General features: G+C 35.8%; 2 protein-coding genes across 2 annotated transcripts in view; one reads left to right on the top strand and one right to left on the bottom strand.

Annotated features, from left to right (window-relative positions):
- The window catches only part of LOC121372489 (protein CIP2A homolog), a 60,543-nt gene extending 35,307 nt beyond the window's left edge, over window positions 1-25,236 (bottom strand). The window contains exons 1-12 of the mRNA XM_041498826.1: window positions 25,007-25,236; window positions 21,716-21,853; window positions 21,060-21,213; window positions 20,080-20,192; window positions 19,331-19,425; window positions 18,782-18,878; window positions 18,409-18,531; window positions 15,709-15,854; window positions 14,473-14,548; window positions 11,373-11,609; window positions 8,248-8,401; window positions 1,760-1,907 (exon numbers count right to left, since the gene is read on the bottom strand). Of these exons, the coding sequence (XP_041354760.1) occupies window positions 1,760-1,907; window positions 8,248-8,401; window positions 11,373-11,609; window positions 14,473-14,548; window positions 15,709-15,854; window positions 18,409-18,531; window positions 18,782-18,878; window positions 19,331-19,425; window positions 20,080-20,192; window positions 21,060-21,213; window positions 21,716-21,817 (1,445 nt within the window). The 5' untranslated portion in view covers window positions 21,818-21,853; window positions 25,007-25,236. The remainder of the gene's footprint in view (window positions 1-1,759; window positions 1,908-8,247; window positions 8,402-11,372; window positions 11,610-14,472; window positions 14,549-15,708; window positions 15,855-18,408; window positions 18,532-18,781; window positions 18,879-19,330; window positions 19,426-20,079; window positions 20,193-21,059; window positions 21,214-21,715; window positions 21,854-25,006) is intronic.
- LOC121372490 lies at window positions 8,697-10,289 on the top strand. Its single transcript, XM_041498828.1, has 2 exons — window positions 8,697-9,192; window positions 10,155-10,289. The coding sequence occupies exons 1-2, from the start codon at window positions 8,834-8,836 to the stop codon at window positions 10,204-10,206; spliced, it is 411 nt and encodes a 136-aa protein (XP_041354762.1). The 5' UTR covers window positions 8,697-8,833; the 3' UTR covers window positions 10,207-10,289.
- Window positions 25,237-26,840: the final 1,604 nt, after the last annotated feature.

The following is a 26,840-nucleotide window of genomic DNA, read 5'->3' as shown; positions in this document are numbered from 1 at the left end:
CCAACCATACTGAAACATCAACACTAAGCATACTGAAACATCAACACAAATTATACTGAAATATCAACACCAACCATACTGAAACATAAACCCTAATTATATTGAAACATCAACATCAAGTATACTGAAACATCAACATCAATCATACTGAAACATCAACACCAATTATACTGAAACATCAACATCAAGCATACTGAAACATCAACACCAATTATACTGAAACATCAACCATACTAAAACATCAACACCAATTATACTGAAACATGAACACTGACCATACTGTAACATCAACACCAATTATACTGAAACACCAACACCAACCATACTGAAACATCAACACCAACCATACTGAAACATCAACACCAACCGTACTGAAATATCAACACCAACCGTACTGAAACATCAACACCAACCATACTGAAACATGAACACCAACCATACTGAAACACCAACACCAACCATACTGAAACATCAACATCAATAATACTGAAACATCAACATCAACCATAATGAAACATTAACATCAAGCATACTGAAACATCAACATCAATAATACTGAAACATCAACATCAATAATACTGAAACATCAACATCAAGCATACTGAAACATCTACATCAATAATACTGAAACATCAACACCAACCATTTCAAAACATCAACCATTCTGAAACATCAACACCAACCATACTGAAACATCAACAGTAAGCATACTGAAACATGAACACAAATTATACTGAAACATCAACACCAACCATACTGAAACATCAACACCAACCATACTGAAACATCAACACTAACCATACTGAAACATCAACACCAACCATACTGAAACATCAACACCATCCATACTGAAACATCAACACCAACCATACTGAAACATGAACACTAACCATACTGAGACACCAACACCAACCATACTGAAACATCAACACCAACCATACTGAAACATCAACACCAACCATACTGAAACAACACTGACCATACTGAAACACCAACACCAACCATACTGAAACATCAACACCAACCATACTGAAACATCAACACCATCCATACTGAAACATTAACAATACTAAAACATCAACACCAATTATATTGAAACATGAACACTGACTATATTGAAACATGAACACTGACCATACTGAAACATCAACACCAACCATACTGAAACGTCAACACAAATTATACTAAAACATCAACACCAACCATACTGAAGCATCAACACCAACCATACTAAAACATCAACACCAACCATACTGAAGCATCAACACCAACCATACTGAAACATCAACACCAACCATACTGAAGCATCAACACCAACCATACTAAAACATAAACCCTAATTATATTGAAGCATCAACATCAACTATACTGAAACATCTTGACCATACTAAAACATCAACTACACTGTAATACCTATATCTTTCCTTTTGACTTTATAAAGGCAATACAAAAAGCACTGATTGAAAACAAATCTTTAAACCATTGCATATTAATACAAATTTAACAATGAAAACAAAGTATTATGCCTATTTTTTTAAACTATAAGATTTCAATTTATATGTGTGCCTATTTGGGAAGACATATTTAGTGCTGATATGGCTATAGTATTGATTTGTAACACAAAATCATTCAATACTGTGATAGAATACATCACGCCAATGTGTAATAGCTTATTCATAGTAGTGGATTCACTCATTTGTTCATCAATCTGTTTGTGCACTCTATATTTCAATCATTCCCACAGCTGTGACCTGTCTACCTCCAGTCATTCTGCCCCTTGCAGCTGGCCGTTTTCTTCAGCAGTAAGAGCTGGTTGTGGGAAAACTGGTATTCCAGAAGGTTCGTCATGATGTTGACATCCATCAGGTCCGAGACGGCAGCTTTCAGGTCATCCTCGGCACACAGCACTGAAACAATAAGTAAAACAGTGTTACTTGATATCTACCTGTACGAAAACACACACCAGTAATAGTGCTAAAAGACAAGTACTGAAATAAATAGCTTATAGATAATTTACATAATATTATGCAAACAATATTTCTTACACCCACTGGAGATCAATGTGTGATAGATATGATGTATGTAAGAATGATTTAACAGATATTTGATTATCAGATCCATGATGACTGTTAAAAGATAATGTTTTGGGGTTTTTTGTTGTTGAATAACACCACTACAGCACAATGATTTATTCATCATTGGCTATTGCATGTGAACATTTGGTAATTTTGACATATAGTCTTAGTGAGGAAACCCATTATCTTTTTCCATTAGTAGAAATGGATCTTTTATAGGCACCATCCCACAGCCTTTGATATACCAGTTGTGGTGCACTGGCTGGAATGAGAAATAGCCCAATGGGCCCACTAATGGGGATCGATCCCAGACCGACCTTGCAACAGGCGAACACTCTACCACCAAGCTACGAGCTATCCCATGAGGATTGGTACTAACAATTATATGTTTCCGAGCTACCACTGTTATATGGATTGGTACTAACAATTATATGTTTCCGAGCTACCACTGTTATATGGATTGGTACTAACAATTATATGTATCCGAGCTACCACTGTTATATGGATTGGTACTAACAATTATATGTTTCCGAGCTACCACTGTTATATGGATTGGTACTAACAATTATATGTTTCCGAGCTACCACTGTTATATGGATTGGTACTAACAATTATATGTATCCGAGCTACCACTGTTATATGGATTGGTACTAACAATTATATGTTTCCGAGCTACCACTGTTATATGGAATGGTACTAACAATTATATGTTTCCGAGCTACCACTGTTATATGGAATGGTACTAACAATTATATGTTTCCGAGCTACCACTGTTATATGGATTGGTACTAACAATTATATGTTTCCGAGCTACCACTGTTATATGGAATGGTACTAACAATTATATGTTTCCGAGCTACCACTGTTATATGGATTGGTACTAACAATTATATGTTTCCGAGCTACCACTGTTATATGGAATGGTACTAACAATTATATGTTTCCGAGCTACCACTGTTATATGGATTGGTACTAACAATTATATGTTTCCGAGCTACCACTGTTATATGGATTGGTACTAACAATTATATGTATCCGAGCTACCACTGTTATATGGATTGGTACTAACAATTATATGTTTCCGAGCTACCACTGTTATATGGATTGGTACTAACAATTATATGTTTCCGAGCTACCACTGTTATATGGATTGGTACTAACAATTATATGTTTCCGAGCTACCACTGTTATATGGATTGGTACTAACAATTATATGTATCCGAGCTACCACTGTTATATGGATTGGTACTAACAATTATATGTTTCCGAGCTACCACTGTTATATGGAATGGTACTAACAATTATATGTTTCCGAGCTACCACTGTTATATGGATTGGTACTAACAATTATATGTTTCCGAGCTACCACTGTTATATGGATTGGTACTAACAATTATATGTTTCCGAGCTACCACTGTTATATGGATTGGTACTAACAATTATATGTTTCCGAGCTACCACTGTTATATGGATTGGTACTAACAATTATATGTTTCCGAGCTACCACTGTTATATGGATTGGTACTAACAATTATATGTTTCCGAGCTACCACTGTTATATGGATTGGTACTAACAATTATATGTTTCCGAGCTACCACTGTTATATGGAATGGTACTAACAATTATATGTTTCCGAGCTACCACTGTTATATGGATTGGTACTAACAATTATATGTTTCCGAGCTACCACTGTTATATGGAATGGTACTAACAATTATATGTTTCCGAGCTACCACTGTTATATGGATTGGTACTAACAATTATATGTTTCCGAGCTACCACTGTTATATGGATTGGTACTAACAATTATATGTTTCCGAGCTACCACTGTTATATGGAATGGTACTAACAATTATATGTTTCCGAGCTACCACTGTTATATGGAATGGTACTAACAATTATATGTTTCCGAGCTACCACTGTTATATGGATTGGTACTAACAATTATATGTTTCCGAGCTACCACTGTTATATGGATTGGTACTAACAATTATATGTTTCCGAGCTACCACTGTTATATGGAATGGTACTAACAATTATATGTTTCCGAGCTACCACTGTTATATGGAATGGTACTAACAATTATATGTTTCCGAGCTACCACTGTTATATGGATTGGTACTAACAATTATATGTTTCCGAGCTACCACTGTTATATGGATTGGTACTAACAATTATATGTTTCCGAGCTACCACTGTTATATGGAATGGTACTAACAATTATATGTTTCCGAGCTACCACTGTTATATGGATTGGTACTAACAATTATATGTTTCCGAGCTACCACTGTTATATGGATTGGTACTAACAATTATATGTTTCCGAGCTACCACTGTTATATGGATTGGTACTAACAATTATATGTTTCCGAGCTACCACTGTTATATGGATTGGTACTAACAATTATATGTTTCCGAGCTACCACTGTTATATGGATTGGTACTAACAATTATATGTTTCCGAGCTACCACTGTTATATGGATTGGTACTAACAATTATATGTTTCCGAGCTACCACTGTTATATGGAATGGTACTAACAATTATATGTTTCCGAGCTACCACTGTTATATGGATTGGTACTAACAATTATATGTTTCCGAGCTACCACTGTTATATGGAATGGTACTAACAATTATATGTTTCCGAGCTACCACTGTTATATGGATTGGTACTAACAATTATATGTTTCCGAGCTACCACTGTTATATGGAATGGTACTAACAATTATATGTTTCCGAGCTACCACTGTTATATGGATTGGTACTAACAATTATATGTTTCCGAGCTACCACTGTTATATGGATTGGTACTAACAATTATATGTTTCCGAGCTACCACTGTTATATGGATTGGTACTAACAATTATATGTTTCCGAGCTACCACTGTTATATGGATTGGTACTAACAATTATATGTTTCCGAGCTACCACTGTTATATGGATTGGTACTAACAATTATATGTTTCCGAGCTACCACTGTTATATGGATTGGAGCAAACGCACAAAACAGATTTCAAATTTGTAAGGACAAAATCCTGAATTGGTCGCAGGATAACTTTACTTTTTTAGGAATAAAATTCAGTGTAAATATAGAAGAAATTGTAACATTAAATTATACAGAAAAGGTTGATGAAACTTCAAAATTATTGAAAGCTTGGTCAAAAACACATCTTACTTTATTAGGAAGAATTGTTGTTATCAAAATTTTAGCTCTTTCCACATTGGTCCATTTGATTATTAGTATTCCCAACCCTAATTGTGAACCATTAAAAAAAATTAAGCAAATGTTCTATTCTTCTATTTGAAAAAAATTATGTTGATCGCATAGCCAGAAAAACATTAATACAAGAAATTGAAAATGAGGGCTTAAAGATGATTAATTTGGATATTTTTTTATTAACGCTCTTAAATTAACCTGGATAAGGAGAGTAATCAATTGCTCAGTCGTTGTGGGTTAATCTTCTCCAATGTCAACTTCCTAACAAACAAATTTTAATCACCAGTGTTGGGGATGATTACCATAGACTCTGTGGCAAAAACATGTCTAATATATTTTGGAAAGAAGTGTTCAATATCCTGGCAAACTATAAACATAAAGTTGAATTATGTGAAGATGACATACACTCTGAATCATTATGGTATATCTCATTAATTTTAATTAACAATAAAAGCATTTATTATAAAAGTTGGAATTTATTGGGCATTACTAATATACATGATATGTTTGATATGGGCGGAAATTTATTTAACTATGGTACATTTTGTAATTTTTATGGTTTTCATCATCCTTTTACGATTTTCGAAGGGTTAAAAGCTGCAATACTAAACAGATGGCCGAATCTTTGCAAAAACACCACTTACTTCATAGTTCTTATTTTGGCCAAAGTTTATACATACAATATTGTATAACAAAAAAGGATAAAAACACATATATAATACATATTTATGTTCAGCTTTATGTGCTCCAAGATATATTTCAAGATGGGATAAGGAGCTCAATATTGAAAGAGACTATGCTTGGTGGAAGTCTGTTAACACTACTGTGTTTAATATGATAAATGATACTAAATTAATATGGTTTCAATATCAAATAATTCTTCCAAGAAATAATTTCCTCTTTAATATTAAATTGATAACCAGTCCAAATTGCAACTTTTGTAATAAGTATATAGAAACATATTGTCATTAAAAATTTTTTAATTCACATGTACAATGCTTAATTAAATCGCTATACAAATGGATAAGAGAAGTAACAGGTACTAACATTACCATGGCCCCCAAAAATCTTCTCTTAAGAGTACCCTGACGAAAACACTGTTATAAATATCATCATTATACTGACAAAACAATATATATATGTAGTTCAAAGAAAACCCCAAGTTTTGAAATCCTTAAAGTGAAAATAAAGTTTTATTATAATTTGGAAAAAGCTGCATATTGTAATAAGAATAAATATGAGAAATGTAGTAAGAAATATACAGAACTTCACATACATTGTTTTCGCTTCCTATTTATTGCCCGAGTTTATTTTGCGCAAGAATAAACGAGTGCAATAAATAGAAAGCGAAAACAACGTATGTGAAGTTCTGTATTTATTACATACCTTCTTTTATGTTTTACTAAAACGGTTTTCAATTTAATGTCATAACAACACTTTGTTAAATCTATGATCAAAACTCCTTTCATGGATGTACTTAACGTTAAGAATCATACTCTGGGGCAGCCTTGTGTAATGTTTCAAATACGATGTGACGTCATTTGTAAATCATATATGACGTCAGGCGCGGACTGCAGTAAAAACAAAATGGGGATTCCCCATATAAAAGTTCCGGTCCGGATTGCACATGTGCTAATACAGATTATTTTATTGCATGGATTTGATGTTTGTATTAGTATAGTAAGATTGAACAGGTATGTAATAAATGGAAGTTATGGAATCATACTTTTCAGCAGACTCAAACCTGATGGGCAACAAAATAGTTCTGGACTAGGTAAAAACAGAAAATGATTTGGTGTGTTGACTTTTTTCATAAACAAGGAAAAACTGCAAAACTAAAAACTGAAAAGAAAAAACCGTATATATAGTAACCTTTCGTGTAACAAGCTTAGTATATTGTGAAAAATTCTCAAGTGTATATTGGATTATATTCTAATTTTTGTGCAATGTGTAAACGTATGTGTGGCACTATAATACTTGTTTATTGTGAAAATGGCAGAAAAAATGCAAATAGAATTCCCCCAAATTATTTGTTAGTTATAAGACATTTTACAGCCGGAACAATCTTCAGACATTTTGTGTAATGTTTAGCCATTTTCACTAGCAAAAATTAGGTACCTTACCCATTAAAAATCTGACTCTTTGGTGATGATGATAACTAGTTTAACGTGCCCATATACCACTAGGGTTTCGAACACGCCCATCCCGAGTCCGACCTCCGATAAGATCGGTGGCCTGACTCGGGATGGGGGGGGGGGGGGGGGGGGGGGGGGGGGGGGTGAAAATGGGCAGAATTTTTAAAATAGCAATTAGTAAAAAGGTTAATAGAATAAATTACAACAAAAAAAAAAAGGTTACAAGCCAAAAATAAAAAGAATTGACTGCTCGGCCGAATATTTACATAATTTGGAGCATTTTAGAAGGACAGTCCAAAACTAAATAATAGAAAGAAGAGAGGATCGAATTATTTAATAATATTTTTAAAAAAAGAAGTAATTTCGACATAAAATTTTGAATGCAGATCTAAAAGTTTAAAGTCCGATCGATATGTCCACGCGAGTGGCCTCGTTAAGGTCGTTTGGGTGCACAACTTAAAGGGATGAGATGGGTTGCATCCCGTCAAGAAAAACCCTAGATTGACAGTCGATACACGTTGACGGTTTAGTGCTGTGCTGAAATACAGATCTTGAGAAGCCGGATCCGTCTGAACGAGAGAGAGTATCAGACTAGGGTATAGTCCAGTCTCTTTGGGCATTTATTTTTAATATCTAGCAACTTTTATAAAGAGAATTGGCTATTTTCAGAAATGAAAAATCAACATCCCTAATTTTATAACTTATAACCTACATGTATATAGAGAATAACTAGTTAATGATGAGGCATTTGTTTTCGATATCTAGCAATTTTCACGAGTGAACCAAAACAAATGCACACACCTAGTTATGTCTGTTACCTGTAAGAAATCTGACGGCCTTGACGATCTTGAGGCACTTGTTTCTGATGTTGATTTCCCCAGTTACGCTGATTTTCAGCAGGTTCACAAGCACAGGCAGGAGCAGGTCCATGTGCAGACACCACTGGTCCCTCTTGCCAGAATACAGCACTTCCTGCACGCACAAATCTCATACTCATTACACATTCTATTATTTCACCACTTCCTGTTTGTTTAGTTTAGTACTTCATGTAATTTTTCTCAACAAAAACAAAATAACAACAACGATAATAATAATAACAAAATAACAACAACAATAATAAATATTTAAATTAAATTAAAGGAAAGGTGTAGGCTGGCTCTAATGCCAAATTAAACAAATATGGAGCCTAAAATGAAGAATGATGCAATAAAATGTTTAATATGTTAACGGGTTTAGGATTAATTGACAATATTAACACGGTTTCTATTTTACGTGCATGAATAAAATAACTACGCGAAAAGCCGCGTGCATTGGCTGTGACGTAGCACGTGAACAGCCAGCCAGTAAACAATATGTGAAACCATGTGCTTTTTGATAGATTTGTTTACATTAGCGCTTTGATCAATGGCTTACCAACCGTTTATGTTTGAGCCCGAACGTTCCGAACATGATAGTGAGTCGGACTTCGACATAGGATTATCTTCAGGCGATGAATTGGAAGAAAATGTCGAAAATATTGCGCGATTGGGAAACCGAGATTGGTGTTTGTGTGGCAACTGCAGACCAATGGACACGGTAAAAGAAAGTATCTGTTGTTTAGAAGTAGACCAAATCGGCGACAAAATGCAAACCACCAACTTGCAGTGCATTCTAGAACATTATGATTTCCCGATTATATGTTTGTATCCAGAAGTGCTCAGGACAGCCCTCGTAGCCAGAGCCGACATACGACGCGATGACTACACAGAACCAGTACCAAATAGGTATGTAGCTTACTATGGTCCGTACCACAGGGAACGCCCTTTTTCATACTATACAATTTACTACAAGTTATTTATTTCTGAACCGATTTGTTTGTAAATTTGCACACAAAAATAGTATAAAAAAAATGTTATTTTTAAAACGCTTTTACCTTTCTTCTTAGGTCAAACCAAACAGCAATTACTGAATTAGCCCCATTTTTGTTTTAAATTCAAATTTTGGTACATTTCCTTGAAAATTATTAAAATGTGGTCGATTTATGTAATCTTTTATTACTTAAAGACTAAATATGTGCTTTACATACATTTTTATATACTAATTTATTGTGAAACATCTATATTGACCTTGTAACACCGGAGCCTGGCGATCTCGCCCCGTGTCGATCTCGCCCGGGGTGACTTCGCCAGGACTTATTTTCATCGTTAGGCGAAGTTATCATACATATTAGACTTGCTAGAAGACATATATTACAACATATATTATAGTATATATCTACTGTCATTATCAGCATGTTTTTGTGCCAAAACTACAGGGTTATACCACTTATACTACTAGTTTTGTGTTGGGACACGCTGTGGCGAGATCACCATATTTACTTCCGTGTTGCATGTCTGTTTAGCGAAGTCGCCAGTACATTATAACTCAACAATATTCAAGTTACAAGCTGTTTTATGTTTACTTCATTAAGTAAATACATGTGCAGTAGTCATGTTTTGATTTTCTTGTTGTAAAATGTAATACATTGGTAGTTTACATTTCTGACGATTTCACTTGCAAGCCGGGGCGAGATCGCCAGGATTTTCCAACGGAGCCTGGCGATCTCGCCCCGTGTCGATTTTGTTTTTTCTTGTTTAAGTTTACAGTTTATTATAATAAATACACGTAAAGTACACATTTATGGTTTGTTTCATCATGTAATGTAACATTTTTTAAGTTTACATTTCTTATTATTTCACTTTTTCAGGCTGTGGCGAGATCGTCAGGATTTTCTCAGTGTAGCATTTTTATGTTGGTGAAGTTGTCACACGTTACTACGCAACTATTTGTCATAAGTGCACACTTTGATGTTCAATTTGGTATAATAAATATATGAACAAGACAACATTCATTTATTGTTTTGTTTTTATTGAACAGAACAGAGTGTTTTGTGACAACATAGTTTCTTTCGCCGAAGATTATGTACCCATATATACTTTGGTACGTTTTCTCTCTCGCCTGTATCGAGTAATACCCAATGCCTTTGACCCTTCTTGAGTCATTACTACAGTTGACAGCTGCACAAAGGACCATTTTCCATTCATAGAAACGCGATTTCTCGCGAACAAAGATGTAATAACAATTAACTTAATCGATGATAAGAGCTTCCATTATGCGGCCATTACGTGTTTTCCCCACATGGCTGTTTCACCTGTGACGTCACGCATGACTGTTGTAGTGTTACAAAAAGAAGAGTTCCGTTTTTTACTTTCGTACACGGTTGAGCTCGTTTTTAAATATAAATATATATTTTTTTAATTTATATATAATTTTCCCTTATACTTTGTAAGGCTATTAATCCATTTTATATGAAGCCCTGTACGCTCCAGTACCCCTTTAAATAAAAAATTTAAATAAATACATTTTAAATAAAAAGGACACCTCCAACCCCGACATCTAACAATGATGAACTACTATGAAAGTAAGGTTTAAAAAGACCCTAACACATTTGAACAGAGTACGCAACGGGACCAGCTTATAATCATTTTGTTATAGGTTGCACTCAGTTTATTTAACGACATCATCGGACAGATGGTTAATGATGACACAGATAATATGAGAGGAAACTTGCTGCTGCCATGCAATGGGCTACTCCTTTTTTATTGGCGGCAAGGGATCTTTTATATGAACCATTCCACAGACAGGACAGTTCATACCATAGCCTTTGCAACACCAATTGTTCAGCTCTGGTTAGAATGAGAAATGTCCAATGGGCCCATTGTGGGGATCGATCATACAACAATTGTGCATTATGAGCATTTTTATCACTGGGTTATGTCTCAACCCTGGGTTTTTTATGGTTAGTGTTTTGGCAAATTGTGTTTGAAAATACACTGCAAAACACAATATTCTTTCTTTCTTTCTATAAACCCCCCCCCCAATATTCCCCAGTGAGGTCAAACGAAGAACATCTAACAGGACGCACCTCGTAAACTTCAGTCAACAGGTCGAGAGCGGCGAGTGAGGCCAGTTTGGACGTCTCAACACTCTGCATTGCCCAGTGAACTGTGGCGAACAGTGGCTCACTGACCAGCGTCACGGGGCCCGCCAGCATCTGCTGGTAGTAGCCGGCACCGACACTCGTCTGTATGTTGAACATCGCCTTGCACATCATAGAGTAGACACCTGTCACAGAGCAGAACGACAGCAGTAGACCAAACAGCTAGAGAGAAAAAAACAAAAACACATTACTTTACAAAAAGGCAAGAAACCCATTTTAAAATCTGGGTAATTCTCTTTTCATGAAAACATAACCGAACCTCTCTACATTTGTGCAGTTCCTCCTGTCCAAGTGGATTGGTGTGAATATCTCAACAGCCAATGACTGACTAAAATCTGCCATTGTGGCATGGGTAATCCAATTCCGGTCATGTTATGTATGAAAAGAAAACCAGAAAGATAAAATTTGTTTTGTTTAATGACACCACTAGAGCACATTGATTTAAGTTAAACATTGGCTATTGGCTGTCAAATATTTGGTAATTGTGATATACAGTTTTAGAGGGAAAACCTGAGATATTTTTTCCATTAGTAGCAAAGGATCTTTTATATGCACCATCCCAGACAGGATAGCACATACCACAGCCTTTGATATACCAATCGTGGTGCACTGGCTGGAACAAGAAATAGCCCAATGGGCCAACCGATGAGAATCGATCCCAAACCGACCGTGCATCCCGCTTTACCACTGGGCTACGTCCCATCCCTAAAACTAGAAAGATATGCCTGCAATCAGATAGGGGTATATCGTTATTTGATCAACACCTGGCCAACAGATAAAAGAGACACACTAAAACTAGAAAGATATGCCTGCAATCAGATAGGGGTATAGCGTTATTTTATCAACACCTGGCCAACAGATAAAAGAGACACACTAAAACTAGAAAGATATGCCTGCAATCAGATAGGGGTATAGCGTTATTTTATCAACACCTGGCCAACAGATAAAAGAGACACACTAAAACGGTCGCTAGACTGACTCTTGTGCCAAACATCAAACGAATGTGATAGGCTACGATAGAAACAATAAAACTGTGATTGCTCACTCTCCTTAACATGTCATTGCTTCCTTCGTCTAGTTTTTCTTGTGTGGTCCATAACTATATGTCTGACGCCATATAACCGTAAATAAAATGTGTTGAGTGCATCGTTAAATAAAACATGTCTTTCTTTTTTTTTTCCCCCGTCTAGTTTTACTCATACCAAATGAATGAATGAATGAATGAATGTATGAATGTTTAACAACACCCCAGCACAACAAATACATAGGCTATTGGGTGTCATACTCATACCAAAAAAGAAGCAAGGGATTTTTATATGCATTTTTACGTACCATAATTTTTAACTTACAAGTTATGGGATGGGAAGACCCCAAAGTCCATCAAATTCAATGGACCTGTGACCCATGTGATGTTAGGTGAGTGCACTACCACTGACTGAGCTACATGTTCAATACGGTGTAGGTCGGTGGCAGAGCACATCCTGCATCAATCAGGTTCATGGGTCGGGAATACAACAACACATTTCTCACTGAGCTACATGTTCAATACGGTGTAGGTCGGTGGCAGAGCACATCCTGCATCAATCAGGTTCATGGGTCGGGAATACAACAACACATTTCTCACTGAGCTACATGTTCAATACGGTGTAGGTCGGTGGCAGAGCACATCCTGCATCAATCAGGTTCATGGGTCGGGAATACAACAACACATTTCTCACTGAGCTACATGTTCAATACGGTGTAGGTCGGTGGCAGAGCACATCCTGCATCAATCAGGTTCATGGGTCGGGAATACAACAACACATTTCTCACTGAGCTACATGTTCAATACGGTGTAGGTCGGTGGCAGAGCACATCCTGCATCAATCAGGTTCATGGGTCGGGAATACAACAACACATTTCTCACTGAGCTACATGTTCAATACGGTGTAGCTCGGTGGCAGAGCACATCCTGCATCAATCAGGTTCGTGGGTCGGGAATACAACACATTTCTCACTGAGCTACATGTTCAATACGGTGTAGGTCGGTGGCAGAGCACATCCTGCATCAATCAGGTTCATGGGTCGGGAATACAACAACACATTTCTCACTGAGCTACATGTTCAATACGGTGTAGCTCGGTGGCAGAGCACATCCTGCATCAATCAGGTTCATGGGTCGGGAATACAACAACACATTTCTCACTGAGCTACATGTTCAATACGGTGTAGGTCGGTGGCAGAGCACATCCTGCATCAATCAGGTTCATGGGTCGGGAATACAACAACACATTTCTCACTGAGCTACATGTTCAATACGGTGTAGCTCGGTGGCAGAGCACATCCTGCATCAATCAGGTTCGTGGGTCGGGAATACAACACATTTCTCACTGAGCTACATGTTCAATACGGTGTAGGTCGGTGGCAGAGCACATCCTGCATCAATCAGGTTCATGGGTCGGGAATACAACAACACATTTCTCACTGAGCTACATGTTCAATACGGTGTAGGTCGGTGGCAGAGCACATCCTGCATCAATCAGGTTCATGGGTCGGGAATACAACAACACATTTCTCACTGAGCTACATGTTCAATACGGTGTAGCTCGGTGGCAGAGCACATCCTGCATCAATCAGGTTCATGGGTCGGGAATACAACAACACATTTCTCACTGAGCTACATGTTCAATACGGTGTAGCTCGGTGGCAGTGCACATCCTGCATCAATCAGGTTCATGGGTCGGTAATACAACAACACATTTCTCACTGAGCTACATGTTCAATACGGTGTAGCTCGGTGGCAGAGCACATCCTGCATCAATCAGGTTCGTGGGTCGGGAATACAACACATTTCTCACTGAGCTACATGTTCAATACGGTGTAGGTCGGTGGCAGAGCACATCCTGCATCAATCAGGTTCATGGGTCGGGAATACAACAACACATTTCTCACTGAGCTACATGTTCAATACGGTGTAGCTCGGTGGCAGAGCACATCCTGCATCAATCAGGTTCATGGGTCGGGAATACAACAACACATTTCTTACCTTAGCCATAGTTTCAGCAGTACCACGTGATATAAGCTTTAAGGTATAGGTGATACACTCCTGCAAATGAGCATACCTGAAAAAAATTGTTAAAAAGATTGTTAAAAGTTGAACATTACAACTTAAATTTGCTTTGATTCTTTTGTTTTATTACTAGAATAAGCAGACGAATATTGCCATGCCATCCAACAGTTGTTCACTATTTTCATGAAACTGGAACTTACTTGCATGCAAGTGTAACACATTGCCAAAAAGTTGTATTAACAAATTAACAACTCGAAAATACCAAATTCTGAGCACACGTGAATACAACATTAAAAGCTTAGTAGTAAAAAGCATGCAAATAAGTCGTCACTAAGTGAATATAGCAGCATAACAGTTAACATTAAAAGTTTAACCACATCCCAACGTTGTCAATATAATAGCTCGACAATTGAGAATTATAGTTTAACCACATCCCAACATTGTCAATATAATAGCTTGACAATTGAGAATTATAGTTTAACAACATCCCAACATTGTCAATATAATAGCTCGACAATTGAGAATTATAGTTTAACCACATCCCAACATTGTCAATATAATAGCTTGACAATTGAGAATTATAGTTTAACAACATCCCAACATTGTCAATATAATAGCTCGACAATTGAGAATTATAGTTTCACAACATCCCAACATTGTCAATATAATCGCTTGACAATTGAGAATGAAAGGTTAGCAACATCCCAACGATGTCAATATAATAGCTTACCAGTTGAGAATGAAAGTTTAACAACATCTCAACAATGTTAATAGGCTTAACAGTTGAGAATGAAAGTTTAACAACATCCCAATGATGTCAATATAATAGCTTGACAGTTAAGAATGAAAGTTTAACAACATCTCAACATAATCGCTTGACAGTTGAGAATGAAAGTTTAACAACATCTCAATGATGTCAATATAATAGCTTGACAGTTGAGAATGAAAGTTTAAACAAATCTCAACAATGTCAATATAATAGCTTGACAGTTGACAATGAAAGTTTAACAACATCTCAACGATGTCAATATAATAGCTCAACAGTTGACAATGAAAGTTTAACAACATCTCAACGATGTCAATATAATAGCTTACCAGTTGAGACTGAAAGTTTAACATCATCTCAACGATATCAATATAATAGCTTACTAGTTGAGAAAACAAGTTTAACGACACCCCAGCAAGCTGAGTAAGACATAAGTGTTACTTTACCGCTGTAAAGACTCTTGGAACTTGTGATGTTTGAGAAGATCCTGGAACAGGTCGACAGCGTACACAAGCGTCATGCCCGAGTCACTGTTCACCAAAATGTTAAACATCATCTGAAGACTCTGGTTGATGTTCTCCGCATCAAACACCTGTAAAACACATGTTCATCATATTACAAACCGAGTCACTGTTCACCAAGATGCTAAACTTCAAACACCTGTAAAACACACGTTCATCATATTAGAAACCGAGTCACTGTTCACCAAGATGTTAAACTTCAAACACCTGTAAAACACACGTTCATCATATTAGAAACCCAGTCACTGTTCACCAAGATGTTAAACTTCAAACACCTGTAAAACACATGTTCATCATATTAGAAACCCAGTCACTGTTCACCAAGATGTTAAACTTCAAACACCTGTAAAACACATGTTCATCATATTAGAAACCCAGTCACTGTTCACCAAGATGTTAAACTTCAAACACCTGTAAAACACATGTTCATCATATTACAAACTGAGTCACTGTTCACCAAGACGTTAAACATCAAACACCTGTAAAACACACGTTCATCATATTAGAAACCGAGTCACTGTTTACCAAGATGTTAAACATCAAACACCTGTAAAACACACGTTCATCATATTAGAAACCGAGTCACTGTTTACCAAGATGTTAAATATCAAACACCTGTAAATCACACGTTCATCATATTACAAACCGGGTCACTGTTCACCAAGATGTTAAACATCAAACACCTGTAAATTACACACTCATCATATTACAAACCGGGTCACTGTTCACCAAGATGTTAAACATCAAACATCTGTAAAACACACGTTCATCATATTACAAACCGGGTCACTGTTCACCAAGATGTTAAACATCAAACATCTGTAAAACACACGTTCATCACATTACAAACCGGGTCACTGTTCACCAAGATGTTAAACATCAAACACCTGTAAATTACACGCTCATCATATTACAAACCGGGTCACTGTTCACCAAGATGTTAAACATCAAACACCTGTAAAACACACGTTCATCATATTACAAACCCGGTCACTGTTCACCAAGATGTTAAACTTCAAACACCTGTAAAACACACGTTCATCATATTACAAACCGGGTCACTGTTCACCAAGATGTTAAACTTCAAACACCTGTAAAACACATGTTCATCACATTACAAACCGGGTCACTGTTCACCAAGATGTTAAACTTCAAACACCTGTAAAACACATGTTCATCACATTACAAACCGGGTCACTGTTCACCAAGATGTTAAACTTCAAACACCTGTAAAACACATGTTCATCATATTACAAACCGGGTCACTGTTCACCAAGATGTTAAACTTCAAACACCTGTAAAACACACGTTCATCATATTACAAACCGGGTCACTGTTCACCAAGATGTTAAACATCAAACACCTGTAAAACACACGTTCATCATATTACAAACCGGGTCACTGTTCACCAAGATGTTAAACTTCAAACACCTGTCAAACAAACACACGTTCATCATATTACAAACCGGGTCACTGTTCACCAAGATGTTAAACTTCAAACACCTGTAAAACACACGTTCATCATATTACAAACCGGGTCACTGTTCACCAAGATGTTAAACATCAAACACCTGTAAAACACACGTTCATCATATTACAAACCGGGTCACTGTTCACCAAGATGTTAAACTTCAAACACCTGTAAAACACACGTTCATCATATTACAAACCGGGTCACTGTTCACCAAGATGTTAAACATCAAACACCTGTAAAACACACGTTCATCATATTAGAAACCCAGTCACTGTTCACCAAGATGTTAAACATCAAACACCTGTAAAACACACGTTCATCATATTACAAACCGGGTCACTGTTCACCAAGATGTTAAACATCAAACATCTGTAAAACACACGTTCATCACATTACAAACCGGGTCACTGTTTACCAAGATGTTAAACATCAAACATCTGTAAAACACACGTTCATCATATTAGAAACCGGGTCACTGTTCACCAAGATGTTAAACTTCAAACACCTGTAAAACACACGTAAAATGACCACCTAATGTACTCAGTAAGAAATCCGGTTATTGAAAGGTATCCAGTTTAAAGGAGTTTTCACAGAGACAGATATGATAAAAGTGACAAAACTGTCAAAAAGAAACACCAATCAAACTGTCTGACATTTTGAAAATTGATTTAAAGCAAGTATGTCTAAAAACCTGGAGCTAACTCAACGCTGAGATACTGTAAAAACACTGTAGGCTAGGATGTCACTACGGCACTCGATATAGCCTACAGTGATTTAACGATATGGTATCACTAAAACATCTTGTAAAATATGAGCCCTCCAGTTTCTTTAAGCCATAAATAATTCATGTTTTCTGTATCCTAACCATCTCATAACAATTACTTGCATTATTATTTTTCAAACTTCACTTTCATTTCTTTGCTTTGTTTTTCAATGACTTATTTTTTTTATCTCCGTTATTGATGGTTTTCTAAATTGTTTCAGCTTATCACTCATTGGTTTTATTTCTGAAAATTATTTTAAATTGATTCAGCTATAGCATAATCAAATTATATACATTCTACATGTTGATTTTTTTTTTTAAGTAATTCCCCCCCCCCCCCCCCCCCCAGTTTATTATCCCAGAAATGTTACGGTAATAATGTTCAAACCTCATCAGCAATTTTTTCTGGAAGACATACACTGGCGAATATGGAAAATGCGTACACAGCCATAGTGAGATTCTGATCGCAGAAATGTGAAATTAAAACTTTGTACAACCTCTTCGAGTTATCCTGAAAAACAAAACAAAAAACAAAGTCAGCATCATGAAATATGTCTAGATGCCAAAGATAAAATGGATTATTTAAAGCAGGACAAAGCTAAATAAATTTGTTTTCATGTATTCAGTAATCAATTTCAACAATTTTAGAAAGAGAATCAAATAATTTTCATATTCAAACAATACCTATGTCTCATATTTCTGTTTTAAAACCCACCACTCGTTTACAAAAATAATAGTCATTTCAGTGAGAATGATCTTACTCTGCTCCTCATGAACATCTGGACGGGGTAGTTGTCTCTGCATAGGTTGGCCAGCAGACCTAAACACGGCTCAGTCAAAGAATTGGTAGACAAAATCCTGAGGAGGACAAAATAATATATATATATATATATATGATTAATTTTTGTTTTTGAAAGCAAACAAATCAATATAAAAATTAAAGATTTATATTTTAAAGTCGAAACTAACTTTATTTCTTGAACTGAACCCCCCCTCCCACCCTCCAAAAAACCCTTTTAATTGCATCCTGCCTACAATGATGTGATAAAAATGACATATTTGCAAACTTGAACATTGTTACATATTAAAGAAATACTGAAACTGATTTTGTTGCTGTTCTAAATGTTATCAAAATTAAAGATTGAGTATTTATCAAGAAACAATATAAGAGAATACACAGACCTCTGAAAACTGCAACAATGATCATTTTGTTTGTCCGTCGCTCAAGCGATTCAAATTTTGTGTTCACACATTACATTTAGGACATACTTTACATAGTCATGACAGGTTATGAAAAAGCATCAACTCACATTTCATTGATGAGGTATTTTAGCAACTGTTCCATAAACCGTTCTTGGATGCTGATGTGGTAACCGTATGTTATTTTCTGCAGTAGTCGAAGACACTGAAATAATGTACACATAAATAAAATAATACAAAAAAGTTGAAATGAAAACTCAAAAACAGTTCTGCAGACATAATGATCCATAACATGCAAGCACATTTTGTACCCTATGATCATGGGTGAATGCTTGCAAACAATTTGACTGATTTTTATCCTGTCCTGTCCAATCACATTAAAATAATGTTAGGTTAAAACACCAGTCTAGAGAGGGACAGTGAGTGCTCAGCCTCCTGAATACATTTATAACATATGATTTTCTTTACTTCCCAGAATACATAATACAAGCATGTGTCTGTATGTAAAGAACCAACTGAGGTACATGTTTTTACTGAGCTCCTTACTGAAGATGGAGGACAAAAGAACATACAGCAGAACCAGCTATTGAAGACAACAGACCATCATTCTGTAGACAAATGCATACGGTTTACCTAAATATAAACACCAGCTGGGCATTAAGATCACATATGTTAGATCCGTTGGATGAAAGAAGGGTGGAATATTTGTTCAACAACATCTCAACATATTTTAAACTACATACATTGGGTGTATAACATGGTTCTTTTTGGCTATAATTTAGTCGAGACAACCCATAGTCATTATAAAGCATCAAGGGATATTTTATATGAACTTTCCTATAAACAGGACAGTACATACCTCAGAAGAGAGTGAGTCTGCTGAAGTTCCTTCGTAAGACATGAGAAGATCGGCCACAGACGGACAGATGTTGTAGGTGCTATGGAGCATTTCCCTCATATCGTCTTCTTGAGCTGAACAGTAAAATATATCAACGTCAATATTACTGGCCTACATAGGAGTATTTAATGTGGTTTGACCTTTACACCTTTTGGATATACAGTGGCATACCTAGGGTATGGGAAGTATGGCACGTACCCTGGGCACCACTGAGCAGTTTCTATTAAAGATGGATGTCATCTAAAAGATGGGTGTCAGATGTTTGAAAAGGGGCGCAATTTCAATGCCTGTCATAGGTGCTATTTTTCATAGATACAGCACTGATTATATCTACAACAGAAATGCAGTGCATCTGGTTCTCGGTACCCCTAAGTCTAAGAGCTAATGAAGTACTTAATATACATAATATGTCAAACATATTAATTTTGAGAGCCAATTTTAGAAGAAAAAAATTCATGCTAAAAGTACGTTTGTGTTGTTTAAATCTATATTTTACTGTATGTACTTTGTACTTCCAATAACGAGTAAAGTGTGTTATTCCTACCTTTGCTTTTACATCAGTGCTGCAAAGAGTCATAAAATAACTATGCTAACAATTCCAAACTTTATTCGAAAACAAGAATGCTTTATACGTGATGCAAATCTAATATATTATTTTCAATATGTACACTATACAACAAATCACATCACAATTCAATAGAAAGTCACATGAACTACATGTATATCACTATTCAAGAGGGTTAACTCTTGGTGCTTTTTTTTTAATCGAAAAAGAAAAAATTTAATGCCGGATTTTCAAAAATTTAAAAAGAAATTGAAATAGCTTTGATTGAGAATGAAACCATACATAGTGTCATCTCCTGATGTTTGACTACAACTTGGCGTCACATTTTTTGGTCTGATTTTAACTTACCTTTATTATAGTCAATGTTTAAACATACCTATACAGTTGAGAACTGCGACACATTTGGGTGCACATTTGTTGTGAACGTTCCCGACAATGTCGACCAAACACGTTATACACTCTATGGCCAGCATGTGGCGTCTGTTGAAAAATCGCCTACACGCTGTACGGTTGACAAGCCCGTGCAAAATCTTAAAAAGAAAGAATATGTTTATATGTATAAAAACAGATTAAAATTAGTTACATGTATGTTAGGATTTAAGACACGTAACAGCTATAAGATAATTAAGCTACATGTATGGTATGTTTATAATATTTGATTCTAGGGATCAAGCTGCTGTCCACCAAATCAGAATTAAACATTAATCTGGCAAATATACTACAGTACTAAATTACAAAAGCTAATTCAAAACCAAAGTAAAAAAGAAATATTTTAAAGAGCCTTAAGTTTTTTCGTTTTGCTAATTTTAAATAGAAAACTGCTTTAGATTTGTTAATAATAACTTTACCACCATCTATATCTATATATACACCTGTGATGTCCTAACAAATTGGGTATTTTAAGTGAGGCAATTTATTTGAAAAAAATAGTAACTAACTCTACAGTTTTTAAGCGAGGGATTTTCAGTAACTAAAATACGAATGAAGATGACACAAATTAATAATGTTTGTAAAACATTGCCGCGTGCACACCTCAAGCTGTTTCTGCAGATACAGAAGATTTCCATTGCTCTTCTTGTTGTTGTACTGGCTGACCGCTCCAATAAACTCCCTCACACACGATTTCACTTCCATCTTTGAAGTTGCATGTATAGATCTGTGTTCAACAAACTGCAAAGAAACAATTTAACAGCCTTTATATACATGTGTATAAACGTATATTATTTGATTCAAAAACTGTAAAATGCAGGGCTCACATGTCACATTAAAATATTATAATATTTGAAGTACAAATGTATTTTTTTAGAATCTATTTTGTTAAATGCAAAAGCCTATTAAATATTAAATGACTATTTGCCAAGTGCATTTTGTTTGTATACAAGTTCCAGGGCATAAAATTAGATTTTTTCAGACAAACGATATGTCATTCGTGTGGTTTTAGTGTTTGTACAAACGATTTTCTCCAGTGGTTCAGATACAAATGAAAAGGTTAACCGGCAATGATAATCAAATGAGAATCTAAGATGGGTGATTTTCGTAGCTTTTCTTCAAATTTTTATCATAAATACTAAATTATTATTATTATTTAGTATGCTGGGACTAACTTGAAAGCTGCCATTTACATTTCAGCACACTACCCCATCAGTTCTGTTACAGGGGAGTACTTGTTGGTTCCAAACAATAGTCTGAATGAAACGGGAATTTCCCTGAACCTTTGAGTTTCCGGGTCTAAACGGAAAGACCCGAAGTTCTGCAAATCCTCGATCGATCCAATCGATGCTGCAACTCACTGTTTCATCATGTTCTAATTTCCACTTCGTTATTTTATTCGTCCCTTATTAAACGTAATATTTTCTTTGCTGTGTATGTCATATTTTAATAAATTAATTTAGCAAAGATTGTACTTGTTTTCATTACAATACATGTTTCAGAATTATTTTATTCCAAAAATAGTAATATTAGCCAAAACACGTCAGTTTACATTTTCTGAGGAGCGATTATAGCTTTTGCACGAACGATTCGTCGTTCGTGTCGATATTGGTTTTGCATAACCGACAGACGAATGACAAAATCGTTCGTGCCAAATTTTATGCCCGGAGTTCAAATGATTAACATGGCCCTATTAACGACAGTTGGTGATAGCTGAAAATTGAGTAGCAACTACTATTTAACATTTTAGAATTGTGTACTGAAGATGTTCTGTCCAAGTTTTGTTTACTTTTGTATTATTTACAAATATTTGTACAACTCTCTGTGACAAATATATATATACATATAGAGAGAGAGAGATTATGATACAAGCTTGCGTGTTGTACTGATTTTATGAAACGAGTGTCGGGATTTTTTTATTGCCTGAGCGAGAGTGAGGGTAATACATGAATCCCGACCGATTATGACTTACCACATTATGTACATCAAACATGACTGTACCACAATTTATTTGTTCTCTGTGGCTGCTAAATACAATTGCAATAAATAAATGACATAAAAGTCATATTTAATTTTATCATACTATGTTTAAAAAAAATTGCTACATAAAATTAGTAATCGCTAATCACTAAAAAAACCACCAAATTCCAAAATGTCTGCTGGGAGCCCAGGATGGAGCGAATTTTAAAAAAGAAAAAAAGAGAGAAGATTTATTAGTCATTGGCTACTGGATGTCAAACATTTGGCAATTATGACATATAGTCTTAGAGAGGAAACCCTCAACATTTTTCCAGTACTAGCAAGGGATCCCATAAACAGGATAGCACATACCACGACTTTTGATATACACTGGTGGCACCTATGTCTGCGCACCTAAGCATTTGTGTTATATTTTAAAGTTAAAATATTTCCTTAAAAATATTTTTTTCACCGCCACAGTACAATGGAACAATAAACGTGTTACAACTAAAGTTATTTTAATTTTAATGTTTTTTAAATTCAAGTAATGAGCACATCTTTAGTGGGACCCCCCTGCATTTACTGGCCTGCATGATGGCACATAAGTCTGTGCAGCAAACAGTAAAACAACCACTTCTGTCGCTAATGTTTACATAAAACAGCAACAAACAATGGATCTGACTTTTATAAGTTCTAAATAACAAACACTTCCTGTTATAGTCTGTTTCAGAAACATTTAAATTGTGCAAATGAGATAAATATAAATAGTGTTCCATGCTCCTTAGTTTGGACAACACAAAATGACAATAAAAAAAAAGCCAATGTAAAAATATTTGATCATTATTAAAAAAAAATTGTCCGTTATTAACTGTGTAAATGAGGACAAATAGTGTTCGTTAGACATATAGGACAATCAATGATAATTTTGAAACAGACTATAGCTAAAATAGGCCATGCTGTAAGTGCAATCTTCAAAGTTGTGTGTAGCCATTTTGCATTGTGTCACTCGGAGGGAAATTCAAAGTATGCTTGGATGTTTACGTCAACAGATAAAATACGACATTCATTTCATTTATGGATTCATAAATTACAATAAGGTATGTATTGAAGCTTCTATGTAAATTTATGTAAGTTGATATGCAAGGTTGATCATTACAACGTTGACAGACACGTGTTGACAGGTGATAGAAAAACACGTTGATCGAGGCTGGCAAAAGTATACTTTTAGTGCATTAATTCAGAGTTTTTTTCAATAAAAGTGTTATCGACCAGTTTTATACATATATTCACAATCAAGATGTGTTGTTTTAATAACGGTTTGTGAATTAAATTAACGTTGTTTGTTAGTTTACAAACATACCCCGACACTTGTTTCAAGACGTAATGTAACATCATTAACGTGCGCAGGCTTTTGTGCCACGCAGACTAAGATGACATGAGTGTACCAGTTGTGATCATAGTGATGCACTGGTTGGAACAAGAAATAGCCCAGTGGGTCCACCAACTGGGATCGATCCTAGAGTGACCACGCATCAAGCAAGTTCTTGTCCACTGGGCCACGTCCCACCCCCAACCACAGATGACAAAGGCTTTAAGCCAAATGAAAGTCTGGTAGGACTTTCATTTGGCACTGTCAAGTATAAAGAACAATATCAGGCAAGAGCTCCACCCGTTCCCCCCATCATTTATAATAGTTTATTAATGTTTCCTCTCTTTTTTTTTGTCGTTTTGTAGCATGATGATATTAGTTAGGGTTAGGGTTAGGGATATATATACCCCATCAAAAAATCCCTCTTTAGATCGATAACTAATGGGGGGAACGGGCGGTACACTTTCCGCCATCTGTAGAATTATTGCTTATTGCTTTCTTTTTGTACCACTCATTTACATCATTTGTTACTCATGAAGTTGTAGAATCAAGCATTAGTTACGTACCACGGTAATTAATTACCCACGACATCGTATGAGGGTACGATACTATTTGAACAGAAATTCTAGAGAACCTTTCTAGTCACTGTGAAGTCAACGAACAACAACAGGTTATTGTTTGTTGGGTCTTTCCAAACTATAATTCCCAAAATGATTGACTTTATTTTTTTTCCGTCTTAATAAATCTAGCAATTTTCTGCAATAATAACAAAGCAGTTGTTTTCAAACTACGCGCTTCCGGCTCCAGCTTCCGGTCTACTGAAGAGTGGTTGTTTGGTAATTCCCTCCATTGGTTTTCGAAGCATCAGATTTAGTTCTTAGGTCTCACTACACAGATGTCATCTGCCATTGAAACCCATGTTAAACTGCCCAACTTCAAGCGAAGATTGCCCATAGAACGGGTTCTCGTTGGCACTAACAACATACACCATTGCAAACATACATTATATAAGCATTTATTTTCACTCCAAAATTGAGAACATTTCCGTCTCAGTTTTTTGCTATATGACCGCATCTGGCTGTAGTACCGGTCCGAATAGGTGGTTCATTAACCGATTCACTCCGGCTGTCACTTGCGCTATATACCCATGTCCCAAAAGGTCTATGCACAATATTACAAAATAACATGGGCAAAATACAGCCAGAAGGCTTACCATTAAACATACATATTGTTTTAATTCTTCACCATTTGCTAGAAGTGAATATGTGACCCATAACATGTGTCCCAATTAGGAACTATAGTGGAACGTGATGAATGAACTCTCACCCGGAAGTGATCTGTGTAGTGAGACCTTAAGATGGTAGCGTCATATCACAGCACTGGCTCTAGGTTGCACTATACCAATTAATTTCCGGCTGGGTCAAAGTTCGAGGTGCACCAAACTTTTGATAGAGAAGTTAACACCACAAGTCCTGTGATTGGTTATAAATGTGAGTGTGTTGGTTGTAAAAACAATTAGTTTCATCTGGGCTAAAAATGTATGCAATTTTATTTGATGTAGTACCACCGTGTCAAGTAGCCTTGTGCTTGGAACATGTATGGGGTACCTGTAAAAAAAAGTACTAAAATTTTGTGCGAAACTAGGGGTGTTGCAGAAACATCTGGTTATACCGAAAATGAGCCATGAAAGGTACCATTTTCTGCAGTTAATACTTTGAGGTAGGGGTTGTAGTACTGATATTTATGGGTCACAGTTTGGTTGATATATTGCATATAGTGTTTTTAAACACAAACGTTAACATGGTCGCCTATGGGATTTGAATTGGTATAGTCCAACCTATAACAAAGGACGAGTGCTTAATGTTAATATGTAAGGCCACTGCACACCTCCGTTCTCACTAACCAATGGACAGGCAAGCCAAATGGCAAGATCTGCACCCAGGACTGTATGAGAGTGTAACAGATAAGCAAACCTCTACTGAAGGGTTTCAAACCACTCTTTCCATCAAAAATCAACGTCTATATTAAATATAAATGTTAAAATCATCTAACAATCTTTTAAAAATTATAGAAGGGATAGCTCAAGGGGAGTATATTTTAAACATTTACATAATGAAAATAAAACAAACCTGAATTGTTTATCTTTATCCATTTTGAAACAGGCTTCTTTTTCATAAACTGTAGCTGGACTAAAAAGTGGTACTAAAATACTCTTTCATGACTCATATTGATATTGGGGATCTAGCCGAGTATCAACTACAACTTTCATAGCAATAAAACATGGTTGTTTATTCATAAATTATAATCAGGTGTAAGCTAGGTAATAAATGTCTCTAAATTGTTGAAGATAACGCTGCTGCCATCATTTAATGATCTTTCTCACAGGTTGGCATGGATCTA

The sequence above is a fragment of the Gigantopelta aegis genome, chromosome 4, assembly GCF_016097555.1.
Source record: "Gigantopelta aegis isolate Gae_Host chromosome 4, Gae_host_genome, whole genome shotgun sequence".
NCBI lineage: Eukaryota > Metazoa > Mollusca > Gastropoda > Neomphalida > Peltospiridae > Gigantopelta > Gigantopelta aegis.
The sequence above is the reverse complement of the archived record's forward strand: the minus strand, read 5'-3'. Positions and strand labels throughout refer to the sequence as shown.